The sequence below is a fragment of the Odocoileus virginianus genome, chromosome 15 (genome assembly GCF_023699985.2).
Source record: "Odocoileus virginianus isolate 20LAN1187 ecotype Illinois chromosome 15, Ovbor_1.2, whole genome shotgun sequence".
Classification (NCBI taxonomy): domain Eukaryota; kingdom Metazoa; phylum Chordata; class Mammalia; order Artiodactyla; family Cervidae; genus Odocoileus; species Odocoileus virginianus.
Window position 1 is genome coordinate 7,374,739 of NC_069688.1, and position 16,869 is coordinate 7,391,607.

At 36.8% G+C, this 16,869-nt stretch overlaps 1 protein-coding gene across 4 annotated transcripts in view; it reads right to left on the bottom strand.

Annotated features, from left to right (window-relative positions):
• The window catches only part of EFR3A (EFR3 homolog A), a 77,907-nt gene that overhangs the window by 11,206 nt on the left and 49,832 nt on the right, over window positions 1-16,869 (bottom strand). For 3 of the 4 annotated variants that reach the window (XM_020879810.2, XM_020879811.2, XM_070476998.1), the window contains 7 exons: window positions 16,429-16,504; window positions 15,044-15,205; window positions 14,262-14,393; window positions 13,063-13,130; window positions 11,979-12,106; window positions 4,948-5,039; window positions 164-212 (listed from right to left, as the gene is read on the bottom strand). In XM_020879810.2, the coding sequence (XP_020735469.1) occupies window positions 164-212; window positions 4,948-5,039; window positions 11,979-12,106; window positions 13,063-13,130; window positions 14,262-14,393; window positions 15,044-15,205; window positions 16,429-16,504 (707 nt within the window). Of the gene's footprint in view, window positions 1-163; window positions 213-311; window positions 4,357-4,947; window positions 5,040-11,978; window positions 12,107-13,062; window positions 13,131-14,261; window positions 14,394-15,043; window positions 15,206-16,428; window positions 16,505-16,869 lie in introns of those variants that run through there. The other variant, XM_070476999.1, reaches the window with a different exon arrangement.

The following is a 16,869-nucleotide window of genomic DNA, read 5'->3' on the forward strand; positions in this document are numbered from 1 at the left end:
ACAGAGGATGAGATGGCTGGATGGCATCACCGACTCGATGAACTTGAGTTTGAGTGGACTCTGGAGTTGGTGATGGACAGGGAGGCCTGGCGTGCTAAGATTCATGGGGTCGCAAAGAGTCGGACACGACTGAGCAACTGAACTGAACAAGCAAAAATCTTACCAATTGCTTTCTTCAGTGCTTCAAAGGTGATTTCTTCAGTGTTACTAACCTAGAGAAAAGTGATTTTAAGTAAAATAAAGGGTTAAGAAAGGTCAATATAAATGACGCCCTTACCTAGTTACAAGTCATCTAAGACCTTTTACAAATATTTTCTCTTCTTTGTGTTGGATGGATTCATGATTATACTCCACAGTATCAAATAATCATCACGTTTTCCTTGGTTTTAACAATAGCCTACCACAGTAGCGATGCTTTATTGCGACTGTGCTGCTAAGTACGGTTATCATCTTGATTTTACACACTTTCATCAGCCTTTTTGGAGAAGGAAATGGCAACCCACTCCAGTATTCTTGCCTGGAGAGTCCCAGTGACAAAGGAGCCTGGGGGGCTGCAGTCCATGGGGTTGCACAGAGTCGGACAGGACTGAGCGACTGACACACACACCACAGTGGTTCCCCAAACAAGGCTGCAGGCTGATGCTGGGCTGGCAGAGCTAGCACCCTTTAAGGCAACCCAACTAATATTCAAGGCAGAGAGTATGTATAAATGCAGCTTCAGCTGTGTGATAAATGAGAACTAAGTATTCTATACTCTCTGTAATTGTGGTACCACATATATGTTTACAAATCAAAAATGAAATAATCAGAAACTCTGAATGGTTTAAAAGCAAGAATCACTACTTTGGGAAGTGTACAATGAGTACAGTTAACCAACATCTTAAAATAATCATATTCTGGATCTTTTAAGGTCAACCACCAAGTCTGATTCTCCAGAAAACACCCTTTAACTTGAAGTTTTCAAATCTCTCCTGTTTTGAGCCATGTTTGTGCTATATAAAAAGTCAGGAACACTTTCTGTGGCACTAACACATTTTCAGGAGAAATAAAATATCCAGTTACTATAGTATCTCAATAAAAGTTAAGAAATGATATATGAGTACTTGCCTTGGACTCTGGTCATCCCTAATTTTAGCTCATGAGCTTCCTTTTGCTAAGTCTAAGGCAGAAAGACTAATGAAAGCAAAAGACTTCATGCTCTGCACCTTAGCTTTTCTGTAATACAAAGGCTTTGGTTGGAATTCAAGCAGCAAGTTTCACTACCTCAGTTTTTCTACTGAAGGTTCATATTTCTAGTTGAAGTCAGATTAAACTTGGAAATCTTCAGTTGCTTTGTTCTAGATATTTGGAGCAGATATACAAGATTAGGCTCTGGCTGGTTAATTATTTGTATCTAGAAGCAATCTAGCGCTTCAAAGTTGTTCTTACAACTGGTTAAGACTTTTTGACTTTTGAGAAACAATTAGAGCACAAGAGAAAGAACACAGGAGAAGCCAGAAGGCCAGGATCCTTGTCACACAGAACTTTTACCTATTAGCTGTTCGATTATGGGTAAGTGAAAAGCTAAAGGACTTGATTTAATAACTCTTCTCTATTTGTTTTCCTTACTTTAGAGAATGATGAGGAATTCCTCAGCATGGAAACCTCTCAGGTCACTCAGTCTCCGTCCTGTTTTTACCTCCTTCCTCAGAGCCCCCTGAAGTCCCCTGCTCGTCCTCTCCATCATGCCTCTAAGAGAGGCACCTCCTGCTCCCCTGACCTCTCCCTCGTCTCCAGCCTGGCTACCCCAGACCCGCTTCACCCTCAGTGCAAACCACCACAGGTGTCTCCTGTCTGGCCCCTCTACCTCCAGTCTCTTCTTTCCAATGTAGCTTGGTCACACGTTTGAGGTTCTTTTTACGAAAGCCCAGCTCTGACTGCCCAACTCTCAGCGTGTTGCCATTTCCTATGGAAGCACACACAAAGCCCTCGGCCTGGGGATGAAATGTTCCATGACTTGGCTTCAGTTCTGTCTCCCATTTTTGCCTTTTGTGAATTTTCTCTTTTTTAAAAAAAAGAGGAACTTCTTTATACTAATGTTTAGTGATTCATATTTTTCATACAAAGTAGCTGCTACATACAAGCCACCTACTTCATTTGGTGCTCAAGCAAACCACAGTCTGTTCCAAGTCAATAGAAAACACTGGTTGTGCTGCAGTTATTGGGAAATGGTGCAAAGGTAGGCTCTTAGAGGAGTTCCAACATTCCTTTACTCTTTATGACTTTGGCCTCACGTATGACCTGTAACTCTCGCTTACACTGTACAATGCCCTTGAGCCTGTGTAAAATCTGCTATGCCTTTCCCAACCAGACTAGCTGTCACGTCACTTTCACTGATGAGTGCCTTCTTGTTCTGTTAGCGCACATATAGGTTCCTTCAGTTGTACTTGGGGGAAAGGCAGGAGTAGGCATGCATGTATAAAAGATTTGCTATTTGTCCTAGAAAAAGTGACAATCCTTCTCAGCCAACCAGTGACTTAATATTGTATAAAAAATTTAATCTGTACTCCAAATTTAACATGTCTAACTTCCCATCCGTTCCCCCAAATAATCAAGCACTGACTATTATCTTTTTGAGAGAAGAACTGAGTCATGGTTTCAGGTTTTACTTATATTCATTATGTGTATCAGTCATGCTGATAGGGCTCAGCAAGCACGAGATCAGAGTCATGCCTGTGGTGCCTTCTTCTATTAGTCAAGCTGATCATTTAATTTCAGGAAGCAGAAATGCCTCTATTATATTTTAGTCACTTATCTTCTTTAATTGTTTAATTTAATTTAGCTATCTTTATACCTATATAGGGCAATTTTTAGGAGAAGTTCACTAAGGATTCACAGTGTGCTAAACCTTGAATTGCAAATGTTAGAACTGATATACCGCAATGGACCAGGTATTTTAATAGATCAATAATAAGCTGAGCTATAACTAGGGAAAAACAACTGTTTTGCCATGATCTCCATCTAAACAACAACAAAGTTACAAGCTCTAAAAGCAGGTATCAAATATAATCTGAGGACTATATGGGATTATGTATATATAATTTCACATAATTTTGATGAAATAATGATTTTTCAAATGAGCAGTTTTTAATTTGATTCACTGTTAGCAAATATACGTATTCTCAGTTTGATATTTTGTTACACCATTAGCTGGAGAATACCTAACTGATGAAAATCTCTCCTGTCCACACAATGAAATTACTTGGTTTTAGCCTGGAAGGTACCGTTATTCTGTCTTCTGGTATCTGAACCACCATTCCTAACACACAAAATTAGGTACCACAACGGTAAATGAGTCTGAAACTCCAATGTGCTCAACTAAAAACTGTACTTAATTTTTCAAATACTCAGGGTGAGGTGTATTTGACTTAGGATTTATACTTAGAGCAAAGATAAAACAAAAGGATCTTTAGTAATTTAACAAATGTATTAATGAACTTTTAATGTAAAATTCATGCTCAAAGAATCTTCCTCCTATACTGTCTTCATGCAAATGTCTTTTCAATTCATTTTATTAAAATAAACTGACTCTCTGCAACAGTTTGAAGTGCTATATATGTATTTTTAGGAGAAATAAAGATGGTTAACAAAGGGCAAAGGGAAAAATTCCAGTCAATAAAATAGACTGCACTCTTGACACACATAAATTAAGGCTTTGGATGAACTTCTTCCCTCAAAAAGTATTGTCAGCAAATTCATAATCATTAAAGATAGAGTTAGCAAGGCATCTTCCTTGCTAATAGCATGTAAAAATTAAAATGGCTTTGGAGAGGTGAAATTTAGGGAAGTTGATTTTTCTTGAGTCTTAAATTGGTAAGAAAACTTTAAACCAACCTTGAGGCCCCAAGTTCCAAAATGAACACCAACAGCTTATTCAAACTACTCCAATATTCTGAAGTTAATTTCTTTATAAAACTGCTTAATTCTATATAAGAGGGAGCTAAAAAGCTTGAAAGATATAAATTAATTGGCTGTACCCTGGCCACCAAATAGTTTTAATTCCTGCAGACAAATTAACTGACAGGGATTGGAAGCAGGAGGAAGAGAGGAGGCTGAGAAAGCATAAATTCAGACAATTTCCTTCCCCTTTTCTTATATGGATATTCTTTTAATCATTTATACTGTACCAAGAGAAATAATGAAATACCTAGGAAGCAAACAATGGATAAACCACAAGGAGGAGGCTGACTTGACATGCTGGCACATCGGCACTCTTACTTGACTATCAAAAAATTCTCTGCTGATTTGTGTGGACAAGTCCTAGAGAATACTGGCTGCTTTTTCTTCCTATAACTCAGGAGGGTACACTCTTGTGCTCTATTGAAACAGGAGGAGAACATTAAATCTATGATATTTCAAATAACTCCTTCAAGAGTACACAGGTTACTGATACAGTTTAACCTACATTAAATGTTATATTTACTTTCCAAAATGATTTAAAAAATTCTCTCATAGGTGAAATTTTTAAACTTTCTAAAAGTAGTGGGTATTTGGCTTCACTTGAGAGTGTATAATCCCATTTATTCTCACAACTTATGTTTCATAAATCTTTTAAAATAAATAGGATTAGAGGGCCTTTTATTTAATAAAAGGCCTTATATAAGTTCTTACTTATTAAAAAAGCTTAGTTCTATGGTTTCTTTTACTACAATGTGAAATGCAGTGATACCATAACACTTAATATTAAATTTATGTATCTTTGTAAGTATCTGAAATGAATTCAGCAAAATACATTATAAATTACAAGTTCAAGGCTAAATAAAATTAACATCTACTAACAATTTTGCTTATTTAGGAATAATTCAGAGTTGTATTTGCTCCTAAAAGTGCAGAGGGGCAAAAAGCTCTTTCAAACTGACTGATGTCTATCTCAAGACAGTACTTGGTCATAAACTTTCAGCAACTTACCACATCATCAGAAGGAATGCTGTTGGGTAAAATATCCACCTGAATGGATACGGTGTCCACAATACTCTTCCTTCTAGAAAGTCGATCTTCATCTACAATAAAAAAAAAAAAAATTCCCCCATTATTTGCTAGTTAGAAATGGTGTATCATGTATAAATTCCAGTTATTTCAGATTTCAAAAAATTTCAGAAAATTAAGAGAGTTTGTCTTTTTGTGCTCTTGCTGAATATATAAAGCAGTGCGCTCAGACTTCAGCAGACTTAGAAATGAAACTGATGGACCCAGTCTCACACAGTCGGCCCCTGAGTGAGATGGAGGGAGGGGCGAGGACACCGGAAGAGTCAACCACCAGTCCAGAACTTCAGAGCTGGCCCGCCATACCCCTAGTTCCATTTCCAGTCGAAAGCTTCCAATTTTGTATTACTCAATTCTATTCTACATATTCTACCATGTTGAGGTTTGACAGAAAACAACAAAATTCTGTAAAGCAATTATGCTTCAATGAAAATATCAATTAATTAAAAAAATGTTCTAAACTCAATTTTAATGTCTCTAAGAAAACCTTCCTTATCTCTACACTGTCACATTTATTTTTCAAGAGAGCCATCCTTCAGAATTTTTTATCTTGTTTTATGTAGATTTGAGGATGGCTTCTGAAATGGTCTAAAACAGCACTCCCTCTTATACCACCAGTAGAGCTGCTTCTAAAATGAATCTTTTTCAGACTAACTTGTAATTTTAAAACAAATCCAGCCTACTGACTAATGCTGAGCTTCCCAAGATTTTGCACATCAAAGCATACACAAAATTATAGTACATGTAAGGCACACGGAGCTCAATGGAAGAGGCTGCCTGCACTGTAAGCTGACTGCCCAACCAGACGCAGCTACCTGAAGAGCTAAGGAGATCAGTATTCAGACACACCTGTAAGGTTCCCAATAACAGGGAGCTCAGGTCTAGAATCAGCCTAATGGCACAGTCAGTCATGTCAAAATCTGGCAACACTCTATCTTTCTAATTTCATTTTGTATATGCAGTTGACCGAAGGAAATGGCAACCCACTCCAGTATTCCTGGCCAGAAAATGCCATGGATGGAGGAGCCTGGCAGGCTACAGTCAGTCAATGGGGTTGCAAAGAGTCGGACACGACTGAGCAACTTCACCTTATGAACAACCTGGGAGTTCGGGGCACTGACTCCTCTGCAGTCAAAAATCTGCATTACAACTTTAATTGGCCCTCCAGATCCATGGTTCTGTATCTGCAGATTCAACCAATTGGAGACCACATAATACCGTGGTACATATTTATTGAAAAGTATCTGCATTTACGTGGAACTATGCAGTTCAAACCAGTGTTGTTCAAGGGTTAACTGTACTGTGATTTTATTCTTCTGAAGGGGTGAAGAATGAACTAAAAGAGGGCAAACATAAAGAAATTGGTTTCTTGGGATTTTCCTGGTGGTCCAGTGGTTAAGACTCTGCTCTGGGCGTGGGATTGCTCCCTGGTTGCAGAACTAAGATCCCAAAGGTGTGTGGCATGGCCTAAGAAAACCACTGGTTTCTTTCTTACTGACTACTCCTCTACTCCAAGGTAGCCTTCCATGGCAATAAATTAATGCTGTTAATCAAATATGGCAATTTGCTTTCTTTCTGGGACACGGAAGGATTGCAATTCCTGGCCTCTCGGTGGTTAGGAGGGACTCTGTAACTAGTTCTGGCCAATGAAGAGTGAGCAACGTTCTAGACTATGGCTATTCCATCAGCTTGGACTCCAGAACATGGAGGATATGAAGTTATGCACAGCTAGCTGGAGCAACGAATAAGTCTTAACAATTTTAAATCACTAAGAATCTGTGTCTGTCTATTCTCACAGCACAACTTAGCCAGGGTTCTTAACCTTGGCACTACCGGCATTTTGGGCCAGATAATTCTTGCCGTGGGAGCTATTCTGTATATTGCAGAATATTAGCAACATCCCTAATTTCTGCCTGCTAGATACCAATAGGCCTGCCCCACTGGCGATAACTAAGAATGTCTCTAGGGTTGACAAATGGTTCCTAGAGTGGGAAAAATCACTCACAGTTGAGGACCACTGACCCACCCCATCCTGATAATAGACCTTTTGAGAATTGTCCCTGTATGCCACCATCTTATTTTAAGTTTCTTGAACACTAACCACATCACTCCTCCAAGCAATTCTACCCATTGCCTGAGGAAGTAAAAAGGCAATCTGCATTCTCCAGTCAGATCCTACAAACAGGAACATTGGCTGTTCCCTGATGTATTAAGGCAAATGCGCCTATTCTCCAGTCTCTGAGCATCTGCCTCACATGCTTTTCTACAAACAGGAACTCCTACGGGAAACACCTGTTACCTGCCTTTTCTTATGTACCCTCCACCATAAAGACTCTTATCTTTCAAGCTCTACTTACACACTGCATCGCATCCTTTAAATCTTAAATATTACTTAATTGTTTTTACTTACTTGTCTTTCTTCTAGCTACAGAAATTTCCTATCGGTTCACTATTCAATCATTATCACCGGTAAGTCATTAACTGGGCCTTGAACTACCAACATGTAAATCAGTGCCTTATCTCCGCAACTGTACAAGAATTTAGTGGCAGACTGTGTTTTGCATCTGTCATCTAGCAGTTACTCAGGTTCTGCTGTATAAAGGCTGGAGGTATGGAATGAATACATACCCATCTGTGACAAGTTACTACATATTGTTTCACTACAGTTTTCAGGTTGAAAATATCTTATCTCCTGCATATGACTATTACTGAGGTAATAGTCACTGTACTTTTTCTAATTTTTCCTCATGATCATATGCTAATATAAATCACCAAACATAAAAATCAACATCAATGGAACTGCTATAAAACAGTATGGTCATCACTGTTGACTTGCTTTTCAACTTTCAAGGTTTTACCAGAACTCAAAATGAGGAATAAATAACAGCCTGCTTCTCAAAAAAACCCATACAAGAATTTCTAGGTTAATATATGAAACCTGATGGGTTGCAGAAGAATTGAAGCTTAAGATAAAAATAAAAAGGAAAGGAGAAGTACAGAGGCAGGAGAGGGATCACTGAGTAGCAAAAAATGAGTCAGAACGGGAGGGACATATAGGGGCAGAGATTTAAGACAGACAAGGAATTTTTCAAAGGAAGAACATGAAACTCAATGGGAAGCTCTTAACACTATTCTCAGAAAGTTCTTTCTTTTCACCAATAGAGTAACCTGCTTAAAGGTGATAGAAAAAGCCCAGTCACAACTAAGTATCGTGCACATCTACACATGAGTAAGCTCTTCACAACACAGCTTACGGAAGATAATGCCCCTGTTTTCATGGGCCATTCACATCTGCTCCTGACCTGCCCTTCAAAGTCGGCTGAGACGCAACATCACTGCAGCTGCTGTAGATGGCCCTGTCCTGCCAGCTCGAGAACTGCCTGTCAGGAGAACTGCCTGTCAGAGTCTCAGCACCTCATGTGTGCACCCCCGGGGCAGACCCTTGCTTCCTTTCCTCAGGCTGGCCTGGGCAGTCTTAGACGCTACTTTCTATGCCCCCTCCGTTTTCCCACCCCACCTCCTTCTCCACTTCCTATAATCTGCTGTTTGCTATGGTAATCACTGTTTCTTCTTTCTGTTTTTAATTGCAACCTGGGTTTTAGAGCAATACTTGGAGACAGAGAGGCCTAACTTCTTTCAGTGATATTCTGCTGCCACCTGGAGTGTTGGTGTATAATGTATGGAACTGAATTCAGACGGCTAAAGAATAATGAAACACAAGTATACACAATACTCTGAACACAAGTATAACACAGAACTACATTAAATTACTCAATATAATTGCCTATGGTTGTATAAAAAAAGGCAGAGGAACTTAAATGTATATTAATAAATCATGAAATGTAATTAGGGCCACAATGCTGCTCCGATTCAATTAAAAAGCTAACCGTCAAAATGAAATCTCAGAGGTAACTTATCTATACAAAACTTCATTTTAACACTGATACTACTTATACAGATAGACTTTTTTGGTTTTATAGAAAAACACAAAATTCCATTTAGAGCTAACGCATGTTTATTTATAATGACACTGTTTTTTTTAGGTTCTATGAATTCTTATCAAGTCATTCCCTGTTTAAAATCATTTAATGACTCCCCATTGCTTTCAGAACAGTTCGAACTATTTAATCCGGTTTTACAATTCCCAATCCTACTCTTCCAAGTCACTCCGAAGTAGACTAACTTTATAGTAGTTCTTTGAAAAATCATCATCTTGCTCGCCTCCACTCTTCCACACATGCTGTTACTTTGGCATGAAACAGCTCATTAGCCTAACACTTGCTTTAGGCTCAGCTTAGGGAAAACACCCCTGGTTTCACAAAACCTGGACGGAAGACTCTCCCAGGTGCTGCCTGAGGACCCCAAACCTCTGATGATAGTCTTTAAGGCGTACTGCAATCATCTAGTTAATTGTCTTGTTAGACAAACTGTATAATGAATTAACTTCTTTCCTATGCATCTAGAATAAAACTGCTGATGTGCCATCTCGGAAGAACTGAGAAAAATGTCATTCAAAATCATCTTCTGTGTTTCTTGGTCCAGATGAAGAATCCCATTAGGAAAGACTGTATGCTTTGTTAAAGCAAGAACCTCTACCTGTCTTGCTTATTCTTGCTTTTGCTTGCACAGTGGCTGCCACACTGTAAAAACTCATTAAATACTGTACCCCTTCACAGAGGAGCATGTAACACACACCTAGACATACACTATCAACTCAAATTCTAGGCTGATTTGCAATAATTAGCTAACATTTATTGATCACTTACTTTATGCCAGTCACTAAATGTTCAGTAAGCTTTAGGCAGACCATTCTTCTTTCTTTAGAACCAGTTACCATTATATTTCAACTGTTTGTCTGTCTTCTCCACCAAACTTTAATCCTTGAGGATAGGGACTGAATCTTAACATCTTTCTACCCCAAATGTCAGAAGAGTGTTTGATATAGGAGACACTCAGTAAAGGTTTGTGGAATACAAGAAAAAATAAATCTGGATCAATACGGATGACTGAACAATCTTTGAGCACACAGTTGGCAAAATCAATTTATTAAGCACCTAACTGAACAGGCAAAGCAGTTAATTCTAGTGGCCTTACCTAATCAAATTATTTAATTTCAGCCTCACCATTCCTCATCTGTAAACAAAATTAATGCTACTTTCCTCACCAAACTACATTCTCAGATTAGCTGAGAACACGAATACAGAGTATCACTGTGACTGGCAAACACTCAGTAGATAATAAATGGCAGCTACTATTTTGACGATGAAGGATACACATGCATGATACACAACAACCTAAATATTTAAACTTCTTTAAGAATATTTAAGATTTAAATCTTAAATCCCTTATTTAACAAAAAATGAATATCTGATGGTTATATAGCAAAAGGAAAATTTAATAATTGATTGATTATGCCACAAAATCTTACTATGTCTTCTGACTCTCTCTGCATTAAGGCAGGACACACATGCCATAGACTGGTTCTAAATTGCCAAAATCTTTATAAATCAGAAAAACCTTATTCATACTGAGGGATTTCTGTGCAATTACATAACTAAGTATATGCTGAAATGCTCAGAATTCTTCTAGTCAGTGATAGACAGGCATTAAAAAAGAGAATACATCCTTTCCAGGGGTGGGAAGAAATGGGAAATACAAACCATTTGTTAAAAAAAATAAATGTACCATAATTTTCATTAAGAACTGTTTAGAGTTAAAGGAACAGGGTAGAAGGAAATAACAAGGGATGGAAAGTAAACTACAGCTATGGGGAAGGTAGAGAAAACAATAACTGAATTTACAACTACATAAAATACACAGGCCACTGTCTTCATTTTCTAGAAGGCAGTTGTATTAAGCTATTTTCCTAAAGGATGGGGGAGGGAAAGGGCAGGCCAACTGACACTGGATTTACCTTTGCACTTGTGCCTGGGTTTATGAGGTTTTTTGCCTGAAGGAAAGAGAGCTAAATCCAAATTATAAGAATGAAATATTTAAAAAACCTATTTAAAAAATTCTTTTAAATTACAAAGCTCTACTAATGTTTTATTTTTAGCACTTTTATTTTCCCAAGGAATTCCTGAGGAACAGAATTTTCTATACTATGGAATTTAAAAGAAAATGCAAAAGCTTTAACATCTCAGACTATTATGAACAACTATCTGTAATAAATATACATTTTTGGATCCATATTATAAAAAAGAGTAATTTCCAAAGATCATGCTACTTCTAGCGATTAATTCGGAAAACTACCTAAATGAAATCAAACAGCTCTCTTACAGAACAGATGCATCCCTGAAGGAAGAACTAGTTTTTCTAACAAATTTAACATTTATACAATCATCAAAAGAAAATGAAGGTGTCCTAAGATAAAAATCTTTGATTTTCGTTTTCAAAGTAAAAAGTGAATGTAAGATATGATGCAGTTTTGCTTTGAAACACAACAATTATCTCAGGCAATGAAAAGAACAGAAGAAGATACATTATACACAGAGGAAAACATATCTTAACTTAAAAAGTTTGCAGGTTTCTTTACATAGCAAATAGTCTGTACTCTTTCAAATGACAAAAATTACCTAATTCATTAAGCTCAACAGTCACAAATTACTAACCAAATGATTTTTACCAATTTCCTGAAGTTAAACACAATATTGCTTAAAGAGCAAAGATCTTACCTTGCTTCTCTGTTTAAAGAATAATATTATTCAGTATAATAATATATGAAGTATAATAGTTATCACTTGAGGATTCAATTTGCTCATGATAAAATCATGTATATGTCTTTTACTAAAGGTTTTCAAGAACAAAATTTTAAAATAAGAGTAAGCTTTCTTAAGCATCTGAAACAGCTGTGATATAGTAAGCACACAAACAGAATTAATTCTCATTGCTAACTGAACCCACAGAACAGCTGCTGATGCGTACTCGACAAAGGAAGTGTTAATCGCCCCGCTTACCTGTCACCTGCGGCACGTATGGGACTGACAACCTCTCAACACTATAGCCACTGCCCCCGAGCGACTCTGCAATCTTGTTGGTCAAAAAGTACAGATTTTTGTCATGCTTCTCTAAAGATTTTGGAAGCCTGTCAAGTTGATCAAAACAAAAGTCATTTAGTATTATTTAAAATAAATTAACATATAAACATTCTAGATCAAGGTCTAAATATAAATGCAACTTAAACTGTAATTAGTCACAGGAAAATCAGTATATTTTAGGTGACTAATTTGAGCTCTTTGAAAACATATGGAGTGTAGACCCAGTTAGGAAGCATTCTGCTGTTATTCTTCTCCAGTAATGTCCCAAGGGTGAGGTCAGCCTTATCTTTTCCTACTGGTATTCACACATTAAATGATGAAGAGGACTAAATTCAGCTTTAACTATCATGCTAATTAAAAATCTACTGTGAGAAGAAAATAAAAATGAAGCTCACTGACTATCAATCAAGAATACACTAGCCAACTAAGTGAAAAGAAGCTCTTGTCCAAGACATACAGCTTCACTGTCCTTTCAAACTGCTTGGTATTACATTATGCTGATGCTTTCAGTATTAAACTTTTAGAGTCCAAAAGTTTGAATGAAGTATATTTCATATATATATTTGTTTGTTTGGACAGCAAGAAAAAAATTCAGGGTATAACCATCGTTTTTTGGAAAACATTCTTCCTCCCATAGTTTTATTAATATTGTTATCTATTATTGAAAGTCTTGAACAAGATATTACAGTCTCTTCAAGGAGTATTCACCTATATATCAGAACACGCTACATTTAAGAGTTGCATCTTCATGTTTAAAAAAAGTTAAGCTAAAATTTTTTTCATCAATGACTGAATCTATGTGTGTATGAGTCCACATTTATAATTCACAAGAACTTATATAATAAGAGAAACAAGTTAGATGAGTTAAGTGACAGAAACATAAAACAACGAGGATTATAAAACATCAGAAAATTATTCTAACACTAGTTCATTCCTTTGCAATCATCATTTACTGGTTTCTCAAGTCAATGCCCCTTCCTTGAAATGTAAAGCATTGACATACATGCACTTATCTCTGAAAATATGCTCTGGTAGAAAATAAGGGGCATCCATAGTTCGAATTTCAATAACCTGAAAAATATCCAAAAACAAAATAAAGTAAAAATCGAAAGCCTTACCCTTCAGAGAATGCTGCCACAAAAATTTGGAAAACTAAAAACACAGAAACAAAAACTAAACATTTATAAGAAATATCATCACTTTATTTTGGAATTTAAGCTACAGTTTAGAACCCAAATGAAGAGTTCATTTTGTTTTCACGTCTGTGAACTCAGCAGGTAACAAAATCACAGTGATAAAATAATACAAGCTGTGAAAAAAGATGCTACATCACATCCGATCAAACCTGGCACAGAGGCAGTCAGAACCTGAACTTTCTCAAACACCCTGTGTGGGGACCGCCCCCACAGACAGCAGGCCCTCGCAGGGCCCCTGCTCCACCGGGCCTTCTGCCGCCCACGCCTGTGGTCTCTGCGCTCTTCTGAGGTCTAGCTCCCTCTCTCACCTAGGAGCCACCTAAAGGGGAACCCTGCTTTCACAGAACTTGGATCTTTAACAGCAGATGTCAAACAGTCACTCAAACAGTCACAGTCAGTTTGCTGAATGAATGAATGAGTTTTATTTCTTAGAATGCACTAAAAAACCCCTACATTTTAGGAAGGACTGAGAAATGTGCTTCCAGTTTCATAAAAATGAGGCTCTCCTTGAAAGATGTCTTTAAAGAATAAGAATTACAGTGGACTTTCTCTGCAGGTAAGTCAGGGGCTTTGAAATGTATGCTAAACCATGCAGTAACTATTTAATGAGTTACTGCTGAAAAAGCTAAATACAGTTAAATGACATAGGACAAATCTCTGAGAGATGTATTATTTATTTAACTTTTGAGATGTAACTCAAAGACTAGTTTAAAACATAATGACAATAAAAACAGTATAATTAAGGAAATATGAGATACTAAGATTCATAATGTTTTAAAAGGAAAGCAATTATATAAGAAATTGCATGAAGTATTCTAGAAGAAAACTATAACACAGAAAAATTCTAATACAACAAACAGGCAAGAAAATATAAACAAGAAAATATAAACATAGCATTATCTTAATAATTTGATACATAACCATCAAAATTAAAAATAATTATCAATGGTAGAAAATCTGCCATTTTCATACAGTTCAAATACAAGGACTTATCTAAATATATTACCTTGCTAACATGCTGGCAAAACGCAGGCACAGCTATCATCTGACTTACAAAGTTGAGGTATGCAGCAACCAGCGCCATGATTCCACAACGATGGAACATTGACAAATTATCTTCATTGATAATTGCACTGTCCTTTAATTAAACAAACAAACAAGTACTGATAGATCAAGGTCTCATGCTCCATTAGTGTTTTTTCTATGATTATACTAAAAAAACTGCAGGTAGGTGGAATGATAACAAAAATGTCACCTTAGAAGAAGCTTTCTTTTAAAAAAAATTCTAAAAGGAGAATAAATGCCCATTTATAAGAGACTTAAAACTCTCAATTCAAATAGGTCTTCCTTAGGAAAGCCTTTCCTAAAGACAGGGGTACACAGGGGCTGGTGAAATGTATATCAGATATATAAAAATAAATGCATGTATTCTCCTTGCACACAGTTCTATTATTACATAATATTTAAACTCTAATTAGACAACTCCATCTATGTTATTTTTATTACTTAACGACTATCCTCCCCACTGAAAGGATGGGCGCAGGGCCCATGCTGTCTTTTTCATCATGGTAATCCTACGGCCTTGAACAATATTTAGCACATGGTCAATACTTACTCAACATTTGTAAAAAGAATAAATGAATGTGATCATAGTTTGAGTATTTTAGATTTAAAACTAGACAACTCACTTAAAAAATTCATGTCCCTGAATAAAGATGATAATACTTTAAAGATGGTGTCTAATTCATAAAAAAATGTTTTCATCAATGAAAGGTTATGAAAGCATACCTGTAAAGCAATGGCTAATCGAATGAGATCAATAACTACTTCTTCGTTGGCCAATTCAATAGTTATAAGAGCAAGAGAAGTATAAAGCAGCTCATAGTTTTTCTGAACATTGTCTTCCTCTTTACAGCCCAAATATATGTGCCGATATAGCTGCTGCCCATTCTGAAAAGGGAAATGATACAGAAAAAAGTCTTGCTTTAAAATGTAGCAAGGCAGATTTCACAGGCCTATATAACCTCTTACAAAGTAGCTATCTTATCACATAACATGGGAGAGATTTAAAGTGATAATTGGAGGGTCAAATTGTATTCCAATAATTAACATCAATAAATATATCGATATATAACTACACACTAACATTGGAGTTGAAGACAAAATTAAATAAAAATCAGCAAGTCAGAAATAGTTCCAGTGTAAAGAATGAAAATGTCTTTACTAAATAATTTGAAAAGATAAGCAAATTATAGACAGATTTGAGAAAACCTGAAACGAATGGCAGAATTATGGGAGCCTCAGCAATGATAAGAAGCACCTGGCCGAGGAGAAGTGAACTCAGGTTTTCTTGCCTGAGGAAACAGCCTCCTGAGAGGTGGGTTAGGAGCAGTCCAGGGGAAGAGCATCTCCAGGCTCTGCCAGACTTTGGTCTGAAGTGACACAGGCACGTCTAAAGCCCGCCCATGAGGAGAGGTCACAGATACACCCCCGGGACTGTAAGAGGTTTCCCTCTAAAACAAACTGATCTAACATGTTCGTCAAGAACAGAAAAGCCTGTCATCTAAAGCATCCTAGAGTACAGGTCCAATTGTCAAGTGACAACAAACAGAAATAAGAGTTTTTCCCATTTCAAAGTACTATGTGGTAATTAACTCAACATGTTACACTGGTTTGCAACACAAAACTGTAAGTTACAACTGGGAAACTGAATGACCACCACGCTTCCTCTCCACTAGGCCCCACTGCCCACCCCCGATAGGATTTAACTCATCAGTGAGGAAGTGTGAGCATCAGTGTTTTTAAAAGCACAAAGCTCCCCAGGTGATTGTAATGTGTGGCCAAGGTCACAGTCCACAACAGCACAGTCTTCTGAAGCCAGTCTGTCTATAAGGTTGTGCATTTTGCTCTGTAATCTATTTAACATGCACATGGATCCATGTAGGTAAGAGGGGCCCCTCCCTCTGTGCCAATGCCTGACAGGTTAAGCCTGTGCAGGTCTGAGGTTCAGTGTTAGTAAGTGGGGGTTTTCTGGCTACAGATACAGAGCTGTGTATGCTCTTCTAATAGATTCCCCTTCATTTCATTTTAAGGTTACAGATCAATACAAACCTACCTGAGAATTCAAATGGCAATAACTTAAGTCATGCACTGTTTTTCAGAGATGATCTTACCTTTTTCATGAAACTTGTGTCTTGTCTACAAATTTTTTCTCTTTTTATTTTTAGGTCAGCCACATCTGGTATTATTCTAGAGAGAACCAATGCATCATTTTTTAAGGAATGACAATTATTATATCATATCTTATATGACAAATCATAGCTATACTTAGAAATCTCAACTATTTACCACTCATTTCAATGAGCATTTTAAATAACCTTATATATAATGATTCTACTGAATAAACAAGTTTAATTAAGTAATACAACACAAAGTAATCCTTGAGGCAAAACCAAAACAAAATTTATGTAACTAATGATTAATAGTAGATGAGATCTCTGAAAGTACATTAAAAGACCTTTAACATTTACTATCTTACAAAAAAAAAAATTTTTACTATCTTAAAATATATTAGTAATTGTTAAACAAATTAAATAAAATTCTGGATTAATAAA